This window comes from Amblyomma mixtum, chromosome 3 (assembly GCF_055824585.1).
Source record: "Amblyomma mixtum isolate Tamu chromosome 3, ASM5582458v1, whole genome shotgun sequence".
In the NCBI taxonomy this organism is placed as follows: domain Eukaryota; kingdom Metazoa; phylum Arthropoda; class Arachnida; order Ixodida; family Ixodidae; genus Amblyomma; species Amblyomma mixtum.
Window position 1 is genome coordinate 118,749,148 of NC_143014.1, and position 19,842 is coordinate 118,768,989.

The 19,842-nt window shown below is 48.0% G+C and overlaps 2 protein-coding genes across 2 annotated transcripts; both read left to right on the plus strand.

Moving 5' to 3' along the window:
• Window positions 1-1,766: 1,766 nt before the first annotated feature.
• On the plus strand, window positions 1,767-4,498 carry LOC149351554 (uncharacterized). The gene is made up of 3 exons (XM_089577053.1): window positions 1,767-1,778; window positions 2,705-3,340; window positions 4,223-4,498. The coding sequence occupies exons 1-2, from the start codon at window positions 1,767-1,769 to the stop codon at window positions 3,335-3,337; spliced, it is 645 nt and encodes a 214-aa protein (XP_089433179.1). The 3' UTR covers window positions 3,338-3,340; window positions 4,223-4,498.
• An 8,905-nt stretch (window positions 4,499-13,403) lies between these two features.
• LOC149351555 (uncharacterized) lies at window positions 13,404-15,178 on the plus strand. Its single transcript, XM_089577054.1, has 2 exons — window positions 13,404-13,415; window positions 14,543-15,178. The coding sequence occupies exons 1-2, from the start codon at window positions 13,404-13,406 to the stop codon at window positions 15,176-15,178; spliced, it is 648 nt and encodes a 215-aa protein (XP_089433180.1).
• The last annotated feature ends 4,664 nt before the right edge of the window (window positions 15,179-19,842 follow it).

Sequence of the window (19,842 nt, forward strand, 5' to 3'; positions counted from 1 at the left end):
AATTTAGGGAGTTTTTATTTCCACTTTGCTTCTTAGCCTCTGAAAGATTTTGCCTTTGCAGTGCCCTAAACGTACTCCGGCGTTTTGTGCTCTGTGCGACAGAAAGGAAATTTCAAGGATAATTTAAGGGCCATTTGTGTCGACCGACTCACTGAGACTGCCGAAGACGGTCTAATTTATTCACCCAGCAGAAAGGCCGATGCGACCATGATCCTATACTAGCGTGTTATTAAAGAACGTCAAATGCAAACACTTTGTTGCAATTCTATCAATAACTTCCCTTCATTTACCTCAGAATGGGTTAAAAAAAACATTTTTATTGGTAGCACTGTTTTTTGTAGCCAGAATGTCGGACAACGAGCTGTTATATAAATTTTAATAAAACTCAGATGTGCGCATATAGTGAAAGAGTCCAATGATGAAAAAATGATTCTGCTAACCAAAATGCCACTCAAAAATGGGGTAAGCAAATTTTTCAACGTATAATAACGACAAGATATTCCTTTAAATGCTCAATGTGTAATCTTGATCAGCATCATTCATTTTTTTTTTTACCCTTAAATTGGACCCCGGCTGGGAGTATTCTCTCCCAATAAGTAGAACGGATTGGCTTCTCGGGAATCATTCGACGAAGTGTTACAAGGACTATCCTCTCGCAATTAGGCGTCCTTGTGGCCGGGCGGATTGTCCGAAGGGATGATGGACCAGAGCTGTAATGCCGCCACAAAGAAATGGCGTGCAAGGCCTTCATTTATGTCCCATTGTCAAATGACGCCAACTGGGCACGTCAGACGCGAACGCTCATAGAAACCCGCGCAGAACGGATCGAATTGTTGCATTATATGCGTGCAGCGATGCCGAAAACCGCTCTCCTATCTACTGGTGCAGTGCAATCTTTCTGCGGCTAATGAACGCTTGTGGCTAAGTTTTCGATAAACACATTAACCGATCCTGGTTTCACCTCGTCGCAGAGCATTAGGGCATGCTGCCTACGCTTCCGTGGCATTTGCCTTCGGAGTAATGGCACATATCGCAACGGAATAATAGCGGCTTCCAAGCCCGGCGCGCAACTGTTCTCCCTTTCCTCGAAGCCTCCGACGCCAAAGACGAATTGGGGAACGCTAGGAAAGCGTCACTGGAGGCGGCCAACCAAGCGACGGTGCAGCCCACCCCTTCTCTCTCCTGCGGAGGAGCGGCCCTCTCAACAGGTAGGGTACATGCCGCTGCGCGCGCTGATATAACCAGCAAAAGCGCAATGCACACACACACACATACACACACAGGCTGGGGCGCTCACGCACGCACGCCGGGCGAGGGTAAGACGACGCATAAACCGCGAGTTATTTTCCGCAGCTTCCGAGATGGGCTTTCTCTTTCGCAGCTCTTTTTGCTAATTCGCCGGACCACGCTTCCTTCCTCCGCGGTCTAAATCAGAACGGCGCGATCGGCGGCGGAGCAAAACACAAGCATCGTGCGCGGCAGCTCCTCTCTGAAGACAGGTCCTGAGAGAAGGCTCTGGACTCACCGAGGTCGTCCTGTTCCGTCTCTTCTGATGATGCTGCTCCGCGGCTGCTGCGTGCCGCTTTGTGTTTTGCTACCGGCGCTCCCTTTCAAAGAGAACGGCGCGATGTCCTGCGCCCCTCCTCTCACCCCCGTCTGTCCTGGCCCTCTAGACGAACCGCGTTCCGGGCGTATAAAAGGGCCTAACGGTTCGATCGGCGGCATAACGCAGCTTGCTCCCATCGCAAGGCACAACCACCAGCAGCATGAAGTCCACGGTGAGTCTGGGCCTCGGCGCCGCACTCGAGATCACGAGCGCGAGCCGCTCGAGCTGTCCCGTCGAGTTTGGCACTCCAGCTGCTCTAGGGGCGTGAAGCCACGGTCAGCCGCTCAAGGCTTAGACCCTAAGTGTCAGAAGGACGCGGAAGTCGCCACGACAGACCCGAAATGGCGGCCGCTGCCAGGTGGCTGGCACAATGTGTGCCTCTGCGGGAGGAAAGTTCCATCTGGAGTAGTTGTAAAGCCCAAGGAAGCGCATACTTATGCAGTATCAGGGCACAGGGCGTAGATGCGTTGGTCATAAAACAACGTGTTTTTTACAAATGCAGAAGCCGGGGGACTTCGTAGAGCAATAATTTTGCGTTTAGCATAGGGGAATAATTCATGCTCCTATTGAAATGCCCATCTGCTGTTCGGCTACACCTCCGCATCAAGAGTGAAGATTTCTGTTGAAGGGCCAGAGGACAAGAAATCTGACATTACCAAGGTGTCCGATTTCTTACGTACTGGGCATCACCTGCTTCAGTGAGAATGTGCAGTCCCAGTAAACAAGCCCCAGGTGTAGCATCTCGTCAACAGAGGCATGTGGTGCGCGATAAACAGCACATATCTGACCATGTGTGCTGCTTATTGTTGCAGCCTCTTATCGTCTATTAATGACTGGGTTGAGCACGCCAACAGTATCTAGTCTGTATGCTCACGTTCCGCTGAATGCTTACAGCTTTCATGCGCTATGTTTTAGGATGAATTAGCACAACTGCAAACGACGAAAAACAAAATGTCTAAGGGCTTGTCGTCATCTTGGCCTGAGTATCCGAATAAGGCGACGTACTTGGAAACACTGATATATTGCTGCACAGAATGTCTTGGTGCAAGGGATTTCGCTCTGTGGCGCAGCAGTGCTGAAAAGCCCACTTTTGTGCAGGGCCTGTTTTGCGGTCTCCTGCTAGTCAACGCCGTTAAGGCCGGCTTCCTCGGTGGAGGCGGCGGTGGACTAGGAGGCGGAGGATACGGCGGCGGTGGATATGGAGGTGGCGGCTTTGGTGGCGGCGGCTACGGCGGCGGCGGCTATGGTGGCGGCGGCTACGGCGGCGGAGGCTACGGCGGCGGAGGCTTCGGTGGTGGAGGCCTCGGTGGCGGCGGCCACACTTCCACATACCTTGTCCGCACCGTCAGCAAATCCACTGGCGGAGGAGGCTTCGGTGGAGGCGGATACGGTGGAGGCCTCGGTGGATATGGCGGCGGCGGCTTCGGAGGATATGGAGGCGGAGGCTACGGAGGTGGAGGTTATGGAGGTGGCGGATACGGCGGCGGTTTGGGTGGCTACGGAGGCGGTGGCTTCGGAGGCGGCGGCTATGGCGGTGGAGCTGGTGGCGGCGCCAAGGTGATCATCATCAAGGGTGGTGGTGGCGGCGGACTCGGAGGAGGAGGATTTGGTGGAGGCCTCGGCGGCTACGGAGGTCTTGGAGGAGCCAGCTACGGCGGTGGTGGATACGGCGGTGGTGGATATGGTGGCGGCGGATATGGAGGCGGAGGCCACCATGGCGGCTGGCACTAAGTGGTAAGCTAGCTCATGTGATGTGACTAGAAAAATCGCTACACGCAGCTTTTTGTATGACAGCGCTTATACATACACAGTCGCCTTTGTTTCACAAACCGGTATATATACCTGTTCTCTTCAGCACTATCTGGCTGCAAAAACATGTTTGTGCCATAGACGGACCGCTCGCTGTGAGAGTAATGATATCTATGAGTTTGAAGGCTGGAAGATTTACTAAAAAGCTCAGGATTAATTCAACTTTCAATCTATTTTTTTCCCGAACTGAAAATGTTTGCACGCAACTAGGAACACTTGTAGCCTTGACGGTGGGCGAGTTGTTACGAAGGACAGAAATAACATGAAACCTGCGTTTGGATACGAAGTTGCAGACTTGAAAACAAAAGAGAAAGCTCTGCTAGAGTACGGAAAATGTGGGAGTTCTTGCGGGTTTCAGTCGTTAGGTTACTCTTCCTAGACGATTGTTCCGGGATTCGAGACGATCGACGAAAGTCAAACCATGTTTCTGGTAAACTGTTCATACTGGTGCTTATTTGATGAAAAAAGCATGCCGTATTTTCTGCTGAACCATGTAATATGTAAATTGTCGCTGAGGAGGCAAAAGGCAGAACACTTAGTTGTGGGCGGAGTTTGGTTGAAGAAAGTTTGGTTGAAAAGGGCTGCTTTTACGTGACAATTTCTCAAGAAACTATTTTCCAAGCACGCATACGTAGGTGATGGAGAGCTTATTGTGATGTTTTTCGTACACTTCTCGGAAAAATAACTTTTATTACTAAAACACTTAAGAAATTACTCGGTGTTCAGAAATTTCTGGTACTGCAGTTTTAGGGGCTGATCTCAGTCAAACCCTCTTCACCTGCCTTTTTTTTCCTTCTCTCAATTCAGAGCACTGAGCTGGAAGTCATTACGCCAGAGCCGCTACGGCCATAGCGTTCCCCACCCGACTGTGGTAACAGCGGCCACTTCGAAGAAGCTGGACCAGACCAGGCCCGAAAGGCACTTCCAACATGGATTGGTCGTCGCGTTGTTGTTTTTGTTGTTGCTCGTTGTTGTTCATTCACCGAACCCAGTCGTGACCACTGTGTTTCACCACCGCATAAAGCGTGCAGCTTGTCTGGCCTGAAAAATCAAGCAGGAGCTAATTTAATTTTTCACCGAAAATTCGCTAGCGTATGCTGCTGACTTTCATGGTGCCGCTTGTACAGAGATGTGTGACTTTACTATGAGTTGAATAAAAAATGATAAACAAATTCTGCCTACTTTTAATATGCGATTTTCTTAAAGCTATAGGGAGGGGGGGGGGGGGGGGGGGGGGGGAGTTTGTGACGCCTAGTTCGGAGCCGTAGTATAAGTCAAGATTGCAGGGCTGGCACGACATCTATGCCGATGCGTTGACATGCTCCGCATTCAAATTCCCTCTTTAGGAATAAACGGGATGGGACATTACGAAGAACGGCACTGCTTTTTGATGCTCCTTATTGCTTTTCTTTCGATCTTTTTGCCAAAGATATACAGGTTCCTCACAGAAGCTTTCAGAACATTGAGAAGACACCAAAAAAAGCTTAATTTCTTCGCTGCCTAGAGGCGCGTCCAGGATTTGAGGGGTGCATTGTGCAGATAGAGCAGGGAAGTGCAAAGGCGCACCCTTCAGTTCGTAGCTGCGTGGTTAGTCTGCTAAGGATTTATACTTTTTTTCCATATTCCGAAAACATTTGTGGCTACAAGCACATACCAAATCTGCACTCTGTCCAGTTTTCATGACTTTTTAAAATCAAACGATGAACAGTACACAAAAGCCACTTTTGCATATAGGCTATATGACCAAGGGAACACAGGGCTGAGATAATTTTAACTCAGTAACTTCAATGTAATAATTTTAACATAAATAAGAAAAATCAATCACTCAATTTATAGTTGCCGTAGTTAGGGGTGGGTGTTAGTATTTTCCACCCAAAAATGCGTCATACTATTCCAGTCGGTATGGGACTCTCGTAACACAACCATCTCTGCATGTATCGATATGCAAAATTTCAACCAAAGCCTTGTAACAAAAATACAAAACGGTTGATATCTTCCAACACGAAGATGTACTACACTACAGCAGTCAGTAAAAAAAATTGTGTTTGGATTTTGCGGAACTAGAAAATTGATTTCCTTTCTCACTTTGTGCACACCTGGTCGCTTAACACACGCGCATGAACAGTTTTTTCTACTACTCATCGTTTGATTTAAAAAAAAATGTCTCAAGCCTAGTTTTGAACACCCTGCATGCTGCCCGCTTGACTGCGTCGACGAGCTTGCTTATTAAGAGCGAGTGTGCGCAGAAACACCTGACTAAGCATAAACAACAACTCTCCAGCTTTTTCTGTCGCAGAATTTTGGCCTTCGCAAAGGGAGGTCGAAGCAAAAATTCGAACAGCCATGACAGCCAAAGTGCACTCAAATAAACTGTTGCCGCGTAAGCAAAGTATGGGATTAAAGTTTGTAAGCGCGTGAAGTTGGGCTAGCTGGTTTTTCATTGAACTTAATTTAGCGCACAAACGGGACACGAGAAGGAACAGCAGACAACACGAGCGCTTTTTGTCTGCGCTCGTGTTGTCTGCTGTTCCATCTCGTGTCCCGTTTTTGCGCTAATTCAGTTCTGTGCGAAAAACAACGCATCGGACCAGAAAGTTCAAAGGAAAATGTGCTACCTCAGAGCTGTGTAGCCAATTTTCGAAAGTATTTGACAGGTTGTGAGATAGTAGCAGCCCCTGATGTTTCATTTTTTTGCATAAAACATGCATAGCTCCCATTCTGGGCCAACCAAGGCGAACATGGTCCGGGACATGACGCCGAACCTGAGGCCGAACATGAAGCTGAACTTGAAGCCGTAAATAAAACAAAGCTTAATCGAAACTTTCATGGCGAAACTTTCTGTCCAAATACTATCAAGCAGAAAAAAAACTAACAATATGTAGCCCCTGGTGCAATTCAAACCAGCAGCGGCGCAAGCTTAGTAGCTTCGTTTCTCGATGCCTTCGACCACTCAGCCAGCGCCACAGTTTTTTTTTAATGTTTTTATAGCATAAATAACAACAACACTCTCCTCAGGCCTCACTTAACTGTGTCACATTCTGCGAACACGTCATGTGTTCCCACACCACCACCACGCTATCACTCCGCCCGCACATCAAATTTCTGGGACGCACATACATGTGTCAAGAAAGGGCAGCCAGTAAAGAGGCCGACCGGGGTAAGCATGCGCAGTGGTCGACACACTTGTCTAAAACGCTCGAACAGTGCGCTGTATTGTGCGTCTATTGTGCTTTTAAATACATGAGGAGTTAAACACGATCAATGGGGATATGTATGTAGAATAAGGTCTTGTTTTAGGCCCTAGGCCACTCGAAAATGATGCAAGTATAGTCCTCGGTGCACCGTGCCAGCGATCTATACAGGCATGTGGATGCCTAAGTGCCTCCTGCACCAAAGTGCTATATTCCCTGAGCAGAGACTTCGCTGAACGTGGCGGCTTTGAGTGACGATTCATCACGCGACTCCTCCACAGGCTAAACAGCCTCTTGAGCAAGAAAAACTATCGCACAGAATCCTGGAGGCTTATATCACAGGCAGAAAACGTGTACATTTTAAACACTAATACGCCTATATGGGAGTAAAAAAGCAGTAAGTTGTCCTCCAGCGCACACCATTTTATAAACAGGTGCGTGCTAGAGGACAACTTACTCCCTTTTTACTCCTTTCTGTTTAGATTGTAGTGTGGGGCGTGTTCTCAGTGTCCTTTTATGAGGCCGCGGAAGTATGCCCCAAAAGAACACAGCACAACACAGCGCAAAGCAATAATCAACAGACTCTGGTTGTTCACCCAAGCGACTACTTACTGAGAGCGGCACAAACGTCCACTTGGTGTGAAGCAGCGTTTTGACAGGAAAGGTCGAAGTGTGAAGTTTAAAAACGCAAGTTTTTGCGGCCAATTATATACACCTCCGCCGCACTCGCGTTAATACACTCCGCTATTGTCGAGAAAGCCGGGGTAAGGCTGCCGGTAAATCGGTGCAGGAAGTAAGACCCGATCAAAGCCATTGTCTTCCGCCTCCCGCAGAGGCAGTATAAGTGAAGGCAAAGTGCAAGTTGAGGAATTGGAATGTGTGAGCAACTTCTTTGAGAAAACACCTCAAAGGTCCTCCAAGACCGTGTCCACTCGGAGAAAATACAAAAGCAGATGAGCACTTAGTCGCCTGTTAAGCACAGCTGCTAGGAAGCGGTGGTTCGCCATTTTGAAAAAGAAAAATCGGGAACTAAGATGATGGGCAAACAAGGGTATAAGACAAGCTATACCAAACTCTAGAGGGAGAAACAAATTGCCTCGAAGCATAGGCTCCCGTGAGAGCGCCGCACAAATGTCACAGGAACTTTATGGAGCTCCTGTACCTCCTTTCTCGCACGATGCAGCACTTGTAATACGCAGATCTGCTTCGAAATCGGTAAGGTGTAGGAAACTTGTGCACGTGCAAACAACGACAGCTCTGGGCCCGTTCAAGCATGTGTTTGAGACTGCGGCCACCACCGCCACCGGTGATGCGCTTAGCGCGCTGCCCAGCACTAAAAGGAGCGGCTGAACACGGCGTCACTTAAAGCAACAAAAACTGATGCTGCTGTCCTAAGCTAACGTCGCGAAGTGGCCTAAGGCCGCTAAGAAAAGCGCTAAGAAAAGCGGCTGATGGCGGAGGATTCTCAAGCCACAAAAAGAGCCAGGAAGACCATGCGTATTGTTCAGCCTAGAAGCAGACGAAGGCGGGGCCACGTTCAGGACTCAAAAGACCTGAACGCTAGCAGATAGATAGACCAGAGTCCGGATATATCCCCCTACTCCGTTTTTCGTATTTGACTTGGCGCGGAGGGCGTATTTATTCTGCGATCCGTTCACTTGCGATGTACGTCGTTTTTGTATGCAGAAGAGGATATGAAGATTTTTTAGCGGGGTGACCAGCATCTGCAACTATACGAAAAGTCGTGATGAAGCACGTTTTTTATGAATTTCTATCCTTTCCAAACAGAATTCACTCGGGATGTCGACGGCGTCTCTTTTCTCTTAGAAGCTGAAAACCTGAATGCCTCGCAGCAGCTAGGCAAGCGCTTGACAGCTGAAGGCAACTTTGTACGCTCCGTCGTCTGGGCTCACGCACGGCCCACCGCCAAAGAAAACTGACAGCTGGACGGCGAACGTTTCGCGCTTGCTTCACCGGGCGATTCGAAGACAACAAAGCGCAGCCTACGCTCACTATCCCTTGATCGAAATCAAGCAGGAAAAAGTTCACGCTGCACAGCCGTGTCGCTGGTCCCGTTCCCACGCACGGGCTCGTCTCTTACCCAGTGTGTCCCGCGAACAAGGTTCGGAATAGTCGAAGCCACAATGCTTTGCTACGCAGCCACTTTCGTTGTGCCGCACTCGAGCTCGAACGGCGGGCAGCCCCACGCCTTTGCAATCCACACCGCCGCTGCTACGACTGCGCCCTCGCAGAGTGCACACCAACACGACACACGACTCGCCTCCCGCAATGCACGCAACGCCTCGTAGCTCACAGCACCGCCCTTCCTAGCCGTGTTTCCTGCCCGCGCACGTCTCCCCGATTCCGCTCGAGACCCATTGCGTGATGATGGCGCGCTCCTTGTGATCCGTTGCGGTGCACAGAGGTGGTTGCGGTGGCGAAGGCAGCACGCTGCGAATGCCTTCATCACCGCAAACGAATTGTCCAGCCCACCTATCACTTTAATTGACATCGATATACATATTGATCGCCGTGGGAAAATGCACACATAGTAGCCTCCGACAGTACGTACAGCTCACCTATGGAATTGAGAGCGGTGTTGTTTCTGTTCTTTCGAATGTGGAGATTTTTTTTTCTTTTTTGGAGGTACCGCGCCACTGCTCGACTTTCATAGGGTGAATGAGTTTTCGCAATGCCGTGCGGTACAGGCTGCGTGGCTTCCTTATAGAGCTTCGATGTCCTACTACGCGGTAGGGAGTTACGTATACAAATGAATGGAAAAGAGGTGGTCGTTATGCAATGCAATATATTACAATATTGTAATATATTGCAATATATTACAATACGATACAATACGATACAATACGATACAATACGATACAATACGATACAATACAATACAATACAATACAATACAATACAATACAATACAATACAATACAATACAATACAATACAATACAATACAATACAATACAATACAATACAATACAATACAATATTTATTGAACATCCTCAGGATGCTGGGTGCGCCGGCAAAAAGTCAGTGAGCAGGCTTGACGAGGCAGGCGCACCCTACAGAGGCTTGGCAGTGGCACACATGAATATGTAAATAAAAACAGCATGAGAAAACATTCAGAGAAAACACTTTTGGAAAAACCACGAGATAACACAAGCCGCATTTGCATTGTATGCAGAAACATTAATCGAAAGGGATTCCTTATTCACTGAATGCGGGAGAGTGTTCACAACATATCATAACCGTACTTTGTGGTAGTATTTGATACCAACCATTTTAAATTTAATGCCTTCATCAGCGCAAGCTGGACCGTCAATGCAAGCCGTAGAAGCGGCGAATTGCCCGTCCCACCTATCCCTTTAATTGACATCGATATACATATCGATCGCCGTCGGGAAATGGAAGCCATGGCATACATAACGGAAGCCAGCAGCCACCGAAACCAAGCAGCATAGGGGATGTTTTTTTTTTTAATTTGTAGTTTTCCTCAATGGGAGAATAATAAAAGGAAGAGAAAAAGCAACCACACGCCGCCGGTGTGATCCGAACCCACGACCTCCGAATTTCGCGTCTGGTGCTCTACCAACTGAGCTACGGCTACTGCTGTTCAAACTGATGCTTTCTGGAGTATTTTTGTGTAGTGTAAGCGAACATTGATAGTGTTGACCAGAGCCACCCTCGTCCATAGCGGCTGACATGGTACGTCCTGTATTACCGCGAGTGCCACGTAGGAACGTGGTCGAACGATGAGGACGGAAGCTGTGCGAGAACCCACCGGTGAGCTGTGGTTGTTTTTTCTTCCGCTTTTATTAATATCCCATTGATGAAAAACTGCAAATAAAAAAAAGACATCCGTTATGCTCCTTGGTGTCGGTGGCTGTTGTCTTCCGTCATGTATGCGCGGTAGAGAGGACTGTTCACCATTTTTGCAAAGTGACTCCAAATGTCCAGAGGCACTACCATGGAATATCGAAGGTTCGGCGAGTTGTACGTTCATGACGAAAAATAGAGCAAAGGAAACACGAAGGATGACGCTTGTCTTGTCGTCCTCTCCGTCCTTCGCATTTGCTTTGCTCCATTTTTAATCATGAACTACTATGGCCATTTTCCGAAAAGTCCGGCTTTTACTTTTGTTAAGTACGTAGTATCTTAGCAGCTGTTGAGAAAGAGACAAGTTACTGAGTTCGGTCATCGGGCATCGTTTCTACTTTGAGGCACATAGCCACAGCAAAGCGTAACAGCAGTGTGGCCTTTGAAGCACGATATGCGCCTCAGAGTATTACTCCTCTTTACATCTGCCCGTTAGAATATACCTTTAGCAAACACATGTGAGCACAAAAACTCGTGGCTAAGGTTGGTACCTCTAAGGACTTAGATTGCCCCAAAGCATTTATTACGTATAATCGTCGGTAGGCAAGCCAGAAATGTTTTGAAATGTTTCGTCGGTACTCTGATATATTAGTATTTTTTTTTATAAAGAGAGACGCTTTCCTGTGCGGTCCGTTGCACTAAAACAACCACATCACAAGCTGTTGTTAGCCTATGGGCGGCTGATAACTGGGAGGCTAGAACGTAGCTCCCAAGCTCTTTATATTTATATACCCGATGATGCTATGAAAATCGTAAATATTAGATTCAATTCACCACACCTTCTTCCCTTCTTTCCGTCTTGAGGTCACATTTAGAGAGAGGATGATTAAATTAAAAAATTGCGAAACGCTATTGGAGTAGTAAAATAGAGATGTCGCTTTAACTTGATATAACACCTACGCCAGCGTCCAGGCCCAATGACGAAAGGCTGTGGATATAGGTACGTCATTGAGACGCGGCATTTTTTTTTGTCATTCACAAAGCACCTTTTTTTAGTATGAAACAAGAATATATAAACAAACATTACAAGAATGACATAAACATTGTAAAACTTGAATAACTCTCGCTTTTTAAAAAGTTAAGAGATGAAAAGAAGCATAACATTAATCTCTAAACAGTTTTGCAAGCTTGCGCACAAATACACATCATTATACAATGAGACATCCTGACCACTGGGGAGAGCAGCGCAGTCAAAATAATTATGGCTACCAAAGATACTGCAGACAATACCAAGTGATTAAATTACATTTGCCAAAAAGGTGTTGAACCGATATGCATTTCCAATACAGAGTTCTGAGTTTTATTCCTTCAGTATTTCAGAGATACCGTATTTTTCGTATTACAATGTAATATCTATGCAGCACCCTGCGTAAAAGATGTTTTTCTAGTTTGATTCGTATATTACATGTCAAGCACTCTATGTTTCTACTTTTATCCCTGCTGTTCCACATTTTGAATCTTGGAAGCCATGGTAAACATGGCTGATTATACTGCATGTTTTATTTGTACACTTTCTGAAGGTAGTGCTTCCATTTCATTACATTTGTCTGGTATAAGATAATCACTTAAATGTGTTTTTTATATGTTGATCTATTATATATGTATCATGTATGCCCAGCTGTTGCCTATGTAAACACAGGGGGTGGGTGCTTGTCAAGCTGCTCTTCAGCAGTTGTTTCTGCCACCTTCCCATATTTTCAAGAAACGTGAAATAAAATGCATTCCTATTTGTACAAGCTTTTTTTTCTGGCTGGGATGAATTATAAATTAGAGCTGCTTAAAAGGGTATTGAAACCCATTACGTCCCTGCTTTCCGATCAACACCCCTTGGAAAAAACTCGGAACGCGACCTTTACTTCCACCGGCATAAACCTAATTCCATAAACTAATACCACCTTTAGATCTGAACCAACTGTACTAATGCGTTACCACTTAAATAGACAATGATCCGCTGAACGGCCAACCCGATCCAGCGGCGGCGGTCGGTGATAAGAAATTACCGCAGCATTTATATTTATTGCCACTTTGATCAAACTCCTGTGGAACGCCTGAAGTCAACCTGTACCACTGATATGGAGGTGATACCGACCGCTGCAATCCTGGATATTCTGGACTTCGTGTAGCATTCAGAAACTGCTCTGGTGCTCTAGTTGTCGCCTTACGATCACCGTTAATAGGTTAATTGTTTTTTGAAGAAAGGAAATGGCGCAGTATCTGTCTCACGTATCTCGGCGGACACCTGAACCGCGCCGTAAGGGAAGGGAGGGAGGTAGGAGTGAAAGAAGAAAGAGAGAAAGGGGTGCCGTAGTGGAGGTCTCCGGAATAATTTCGACCACCTGGGGATCTTTACCGTGCACTGACATCGCACAGCACACGGGCGCCTCTTACGTTTCGCCTCCATCAAAACGCGGCCGCCGCGGTCGGGTTCGAACCCGGGTACTCCGGCTCGGTAGACAGGCGCCTTACCATTGAGCCACCGCGGCGGGTACGCTCACCGTTCGCTTGATGATTCGGGCCTTCATATCGCCCGATTTCGCCTCACTTTTCCAGAGCCAGCATCCTCTTTGAAGAGAAGCGGAAAGCGAAACCAACGACAGAACCGTTTTGGGATGGTACGTGGCAGCTCCGCTCCGCAGGCAGGTCCGGCGAGGAGGCCCTACACTCGTCGAGGTCGTCCTGTTCCGCTTCCTCTGATGCTGCTGCTCCGCTGCTGTTGCGTGCCGCTTTGTGTCTTGCTACCGGCGCTCCCTTTCAAAGAGAGGGGCGCGATGTCCTGCAGCTCTCCTCGCACTCTCTTCTGTCCTTGCCCTCCAGGTGAGGCGCTTTCTGGCCGTATAAAAGGGCCCAGGGGTTCGATCGCCGGCCATAACGCAGCTTGCTCCCAAAGCAAAGGCACAACCAGGAGCAGCATGAAGTCCACGGTGAGTTCGGGCCTGAGTTTCGTACGGGGAAACCCAAACGCCTGCCACCCGAGCGGTCCCACCTCATTGCGTTCGTGTGTCAAGCTGCGCTAGGAACGCGAAGTTGTCAGGCGCACGAGGACTGACACGCTTTAATTGTCGGAAAAAAAGTAAGTCGGCAATGAACAGACAAGAAGGAGGATATTGCCGTGTGGTCGGCCGCAGATGGCCGTCACTATCAAGAGCGTATACTTGAGTGTAGCTGGAAAACAAAAGCTAGAGGATACTATGCCTTGTCAAAAACTGCCAGAAAACATAGAGGAGAGTATATTTTCCACGCAAGAAGTTGCAGCAGGTGAATAACATTGTTCTTGCATTTCAAACAATGCAATAATTTTCGCGCTTTAGAGGGATACCCTGAGAGCTATTTGTGTACAGCGCTGCAGTTTGTGTGGAAGCTGGGAAATATCTGAACGGACCACCAATCGGACTTTTCTTATGCTTCTGTATGAATGCGCAATCATAATGAACAGGTTGAGGTATCTGATCTCGCAAAGAGGAAATGCAGTGTCCGATAAACAGCACATATCTGACCATATGTGCTGCTTATTTTCGCAGCCTCTTGGGATTTATATTAATGGCTGGGGAGGGAGGGAGAGATCGAGCAAGAGATGTGAACGGCAAGCTTGCGGCATTGAGTCTGCATGATAACGCGCCGTGGAAAATTTCGGCACTCACACCTTGTCCTTTGCGCTGAATTGTCACAGGTGCCTGAACGGATAAAAGTAAACTAAGCACGCTCTGTCGTTGCAGCCAAATTACAAGCTAATAAAAATGGAAAGGAAAGGCTTGGGCATACTCTTAGTACTCGCTGGTGTGGTTTCGCATTGACGCACAGTGTTCCTTGATTTCTGCTTCGACAGCCGTGATTGCACCTGGAAAAGAATTGACTTCTACGCTTACTTATGTTTGCACCACTATGTGCAGACATTACAAAAAACAATATGTCCAAGTGCTACCGCACATCATGCCCATAGTATTCGAAAAAGGCGAGATTATTTGCAATGCTCATATTTCATCATAAAATCTCTTGTTGGAAGGGATTGCGCCCAGCAGCGCAGCTGTGCTGAGAAGCCCACTTGGCGCAGGCCCTGTTTTGCGGTCTCCTGCTAGTCAACGCAGCTAAGGCAGGCTTCCTAGGCGGAGGTGGCGGTGGACTCGGAGGAGGTGGATACGGCGGCGGTGGGTATGGAGGCGGTGGTCTCGGTGGCCTGGGTGGCGGTTTCGGCGGCCACGGTGGAGGTGGCTACGGAGGCGGCGGCTATGGAGGCGGAGGCGGAGGCGGCGGCGGCTACGGCGGTGGAGGCTACGGAGGCGGCGGAACCTCTTACAGCTACTTGATCCGCACTGTTAGCAAGTCATCCGGTGGAGGAGGACTTGGCGGAGGCCTCGGTGGATACGGGGGCGGCTTGGGAGGATATGGAGGCGGCGGCTACGGAGGTGGAGGACACGGTGGATACAGCGGTGGCGGATTCGGCGGCGGCGGGTACGGCGGTGGCTTGGGAGGTTTCGGAGGAGGCGGATACGGCGGTGGAGCCGGTGGTGGGGCAGCCAAAGTGATCATAATCAAGAGTGGAAGCGGCGGAGGACTTGGAGGAGGACTCGGAGGAGGACTTGGAGGAGGATTTGGAGGAGGACTCGGGGGTTACGGAGGCGGAGGACACGGCGGTGGTGGATATGGTGGGGGTGGATACGGTGGTGGCCACCATGGCGGTTGGCACTGAATGGTAAGCTACCGCTTACGAGCCTACTCTCAGTATTCCAAACCGAAGCTTTTGTTCTGAATGTGCTTATTCAAAACACCATCCGCTCGGTTGCATTTACTGACATTTACTATTCTACACTGTCCTACACCAAACTGAAGGCTATGAAAGAGGCATCGCTTGCTGTAAGTTTGATTACACCCTCACAAAGCAAAAGACGGAAACAATTTCTAAACATTCCAGAACAATTCTGTTCTCGGCTTCATTAATACCTTTCGGTGAATATTTGCACTACACATTTAGCTTGTTCATCGAATACTATAGTATGATTTCTGTAAAGATGTTTTGAAAATGCGCTGTTATTTATACAATACAGGGGCATTGTAAGTACTGTGACATAAATTGATTTTTGTGCCTCCAAACTGCCTCGGTCCCGTCTTCCAAGCCTACTCATATGACCTTTTCTCCTTACCTTTAACAGCCCTGAACATGAAGTCGTGACGCAGCAGCCACCACGGCCGCATCTTTTACCACCCGACTGCAGTAACCGCGGCCACTTCGAAGTTCCAGTAGGACAGACCTCGAACGGGCACTGCCAGCTTGAAGTGCCCATCGCGTTGTTGTTTTTGTTGTTACTTGTTGTTGTTGATACACCAAGCTCAGTCATCGTCACTGGATTTCACCACTTACATGAAATGGGCAGCTGAAACATGAAAAGTTTAGCAAGTGGTCATTCGCAACTTTTGCCCTCCGAAAACTTGTCAGCCTAAGCTGCGCAGGAACAAAGATCTGTGACGTTGATGAGCTGAATAAAAAATTACTAAAATAACTAAGGCCATGAGTCTCTTGTGAATACTGCAGCTACAGGGTGACTTAGTAAGTATTTTTAACTTGAATTCGTGTGGTCCCATCGCGGCCGCCAACCATCACTCTTTAGTCTCGCTCGAACTAGGTGATCGGCATGAAGCGCTCTGTTCGCGTCCCGAATTCGGTTGAAGCGAGCATGTGAGCTCTTGTCACGTCAATGAAAAGATAACAAACAGCTCCGCTCAGTAAAAAAATTAGGAGGATGCTTATAGCCGCGATAACGACATTTCCTTCTTTTTTTTTCTCTTTCTCTCACTTTCGCGTTAACTTGGTGCCTCTCTGACACGCCTGTACCAACTAACCTATGTGGCATATCCGTTCCGTGTCCGCCTGCACGCAGGCGGCCTTGATTCGAAGCTCAATGTCGGCGAATTTTCTTTTTCTTTTGGAAATCCTGAGAATATTTCCTTCAGGTTTATGAGGCCTTCCTGTTAATTCTAGGCTACGGCGAGGGCTTTTCGACCGAGCGAGGTGCATACGCTATAGCGTTATACAGTATTGCATTCTAAAGGAACGGAAAGCCGCGGATATGAAAAGTGAGCTGCTTTAAGTTCGCGCTGTGTGGGCACCAGCGCTGAAAACGGTTTATTCATGAACGGAAAAAATCAGCTGCGGTTTAAGTACTGCTGAACCTGGCTAGAGAGCGAAAGCTATAGCGTATCGAGCAACTATACGCGGCTTGGCATCTGTAACGTTGAGTGCGTTCAAGACATGATAGGCAGCGCACCCACCCTGCCACACTGGCAGTTAAGGGTTGATCGCGAGGTTTGCTCACCCAGTGAACACTGCGGCCTGCTGCAGCAGTGCCGCGTTTCTGCCACAACGTTGTCAGCTCTAACGCATGCAGCCCACATCTGTCACTGCCGCCACGTAGCTTAAAGCAAGACTGAGGTGCCTACTGCCTCAGGGGGCTAGTTATGCGCCTTTCCTTTGGTTTTTAAGCTACCGCTCTTCATCGGTTTCGTATCCTGAAGCGCGACTGAGGTGTCCACTGTCCAAGGGGGCCAGTTATGCACCTTTCCTTTCCTTTGCTTTATCCAAATGTCAAATGAAGGCGAAATGTCCCGACACGGTGACCGTGGCTTTACCTAGCGTAGTGAAGCTTTCGCTTCAAAATTTAACCGTGGCCCACATGCGCTCAGTTAACATGAAACATACACTAGAAGCAAAAGGGAGGTCACAACTTTGAAAATCGGGAAGAATAAAATGGCGTCATTAACAAGGACCGCCTGATGAGCGCTCGCTATGCTGCTGACACCGCACGTATTTTCACGGAAAGAGTGCCCAAAATGCTGCCTGAAGAGTCGAACACGAAAGAGGTGTGTATACGCGGTGAGTGTCGTAGTTGTTGACTGTCAACCTAAACCGAATAATACAGGGAACTTGCCCACAATACTTAGCAGTGATTTTTTACCATCCAACGTACTTTATGCATGGATTCGTTATCGCTGAGAAAACGCCGGTTCACCGATGTGCGATGAAAAGAAGGGGTCGAAGTGCTGAAGAATTCGTGAAAAAGCTCCGAACAGAAAAAGACCATCTTTGTCGGCTGGGATAGTAATGGATACTGTTTTATTTTTATTTTATTTTTTTTTTGCCACGGCCTAGAAGTACTACCTGTCGACTATTCTCTGAAGTACAAGACAGTAACAGTGTATAGTGCATCGGTGTTGGACTGTTTGGAAGCAGTCCTGGAAAAAATAATAATAAAGAGGCGAGGCCTGCTACAAAAAAGTGGCATTCTTCCAAGACAAACGCACCGTCCTTAGAATCAACCGCCGCAGTGGCAACATTGCATGAAGGCGTCCATTGCCTCGTCACCACCCCTCTTTGCAATTTTCCGCCTTTCGGATGTATCCTTCTTTGGAAACTGAAAGCCCTGCCTCGGTGGGAAGAATTTGCCACTGTGTTCTGTCCTTGCTATTCCTGTTCGGTATTAGTGCGAAAGCATTATACAGTTGGGCAAACCCCAAGCAAGACCTTTTGGTGTTTGTGAGTTTGTGCCAAATGGAATAAATAAAATAAAAATCCGCGACTGAGATCCGATCCCACGGTGGCGCGAACTGATCAGCTTCGCTGGCCACTGCTCGAGAGCCCTAGGCTATCGCCGCAGCCGAATATGCCTCGCGTTCAAATGCAATATTTTCTCGAGCTGTGCATTGCACATCGTCTTCTTCATCAACTAATGCTACTATAAAACTAATAATCGTGCTTTGAGATATCTGGCGGTAGTGACAGAAAGATGTGCACTGAATGCGTTGGCGTGGACAACGTTGTGGCAGAAACACGGCACTGGAGCAACACGCGTTGGCGCTGCCAGCTTTGACGCAGAAACGAGGCACTGGAGCATAGGCCGCCGGCGTACACTGGGTAAATTGGCATTGACGATGAAAAAGTTGAAGACGTGCATAACTGACTCCATGGGTAAGTGTACACCTCACTCGCGCTTTCAGGTACGTGGCGGGGCTGTCCCCCAGAAAAAAAAAAACTGTGCTTACGCACAATATTACGTGCTTAGATATGCTAAACTATCAGCCATTTTTTTTCGCCGTCTTTATCAATGTTTACGTGTCCTACGGTGTAAAAAAATTGCAATATGCGGTCTAAACCACCATCCATAAATAGATACTCTTCAGAGAAATAGAAAAACTGATTTCGGAAAAAATAACTCAACTTGCTCTCCCAGCACACTGATCAAACCACCGCTTCCTATGAGCGAAGGCGCGTTACAAGTAATTTAGAACAGCTGCTACCGTGCGCAGCAATGCCTTGTGGGCTATACTACTACAATGGCAGAAGTCGCATTTTTTTAGTACATTTAAGCTCCAAATAACCTTCTGCATTTTTCTCCACAGGAATTTGGTTATAAGTGATCCCCCACATACGTCAAAGCTTAAACAGTTGGCATCAATTGAAGCGACGAAAATTCGCAGTCTTAAGGGCGACCAAACACAATTTTTAAAAAGTCTACGGTTCTAATCACTGTTCTATAGCGGCTTGTAAAACGGGGTCTGTGCTTTCCATTGTTCAGTGCCCTCCTTGCGGAAACAAAAAACAATTCTCCAAAGTCTAGTTTTCACAACACGGTTACCAGTCTCACCCTGCAGCGTCATAAGCCTTTGCGCCCACACGCCCGTATGAGTGCCGCAGCCGAATTGTCTAAAGCTATCACTGACGAAAAGGTCCTCAGCTGGAATCTTCGCTATCGCCATGTACTTTTGCTTACAGAAAAAAATACAGCTGTGGGTTTCTTGTCGTGCGCCACGTAGGGGAAAAGCAAGTGAACTAGGCCGCTTATCCCGAATTGCAGGTAACGTGGGTAAACTCCAAGAGGGTGGGGATCGAGCTGGTTGGTGCTCAGCTGCATCTCGTGAGCGCTAATCTTCTGACACGGAGAAAGAGACGTCAGCTGCGTACAAGACCGTGTCTGCAGTCGCTTTGTCCGGGCACGAGTACTTGCGGACCGTGATGGGTTTGTTAATCCTAGTTCTTAACCCTAAAATTGCCAGCGTAGCCTATCCTGCTAGAGTGGATTTTTTGGACATGGAACTAGACACTTCCCAGCATTCTGCCCGAAAACCATCGGGTGCTTTCCGTATGTCAGCTTTTGATGCCTGGTGCACACTGGTCGAGCGCTCTGCACAAGCATGAAGCAGACTGCACTCTTTCAGTGGAAATGCGGGCTGGTGCCAGCTGTCTCATGATCCTGCGTTCGGCTGTCCTGCATAAAGACGCCACTTGTCTTCACGACGTTCGGAGAGCCCTGACCTCATTCCGGAGTCCAGTGCATGCATCTTGAGTGCATGTCGGCATATAAA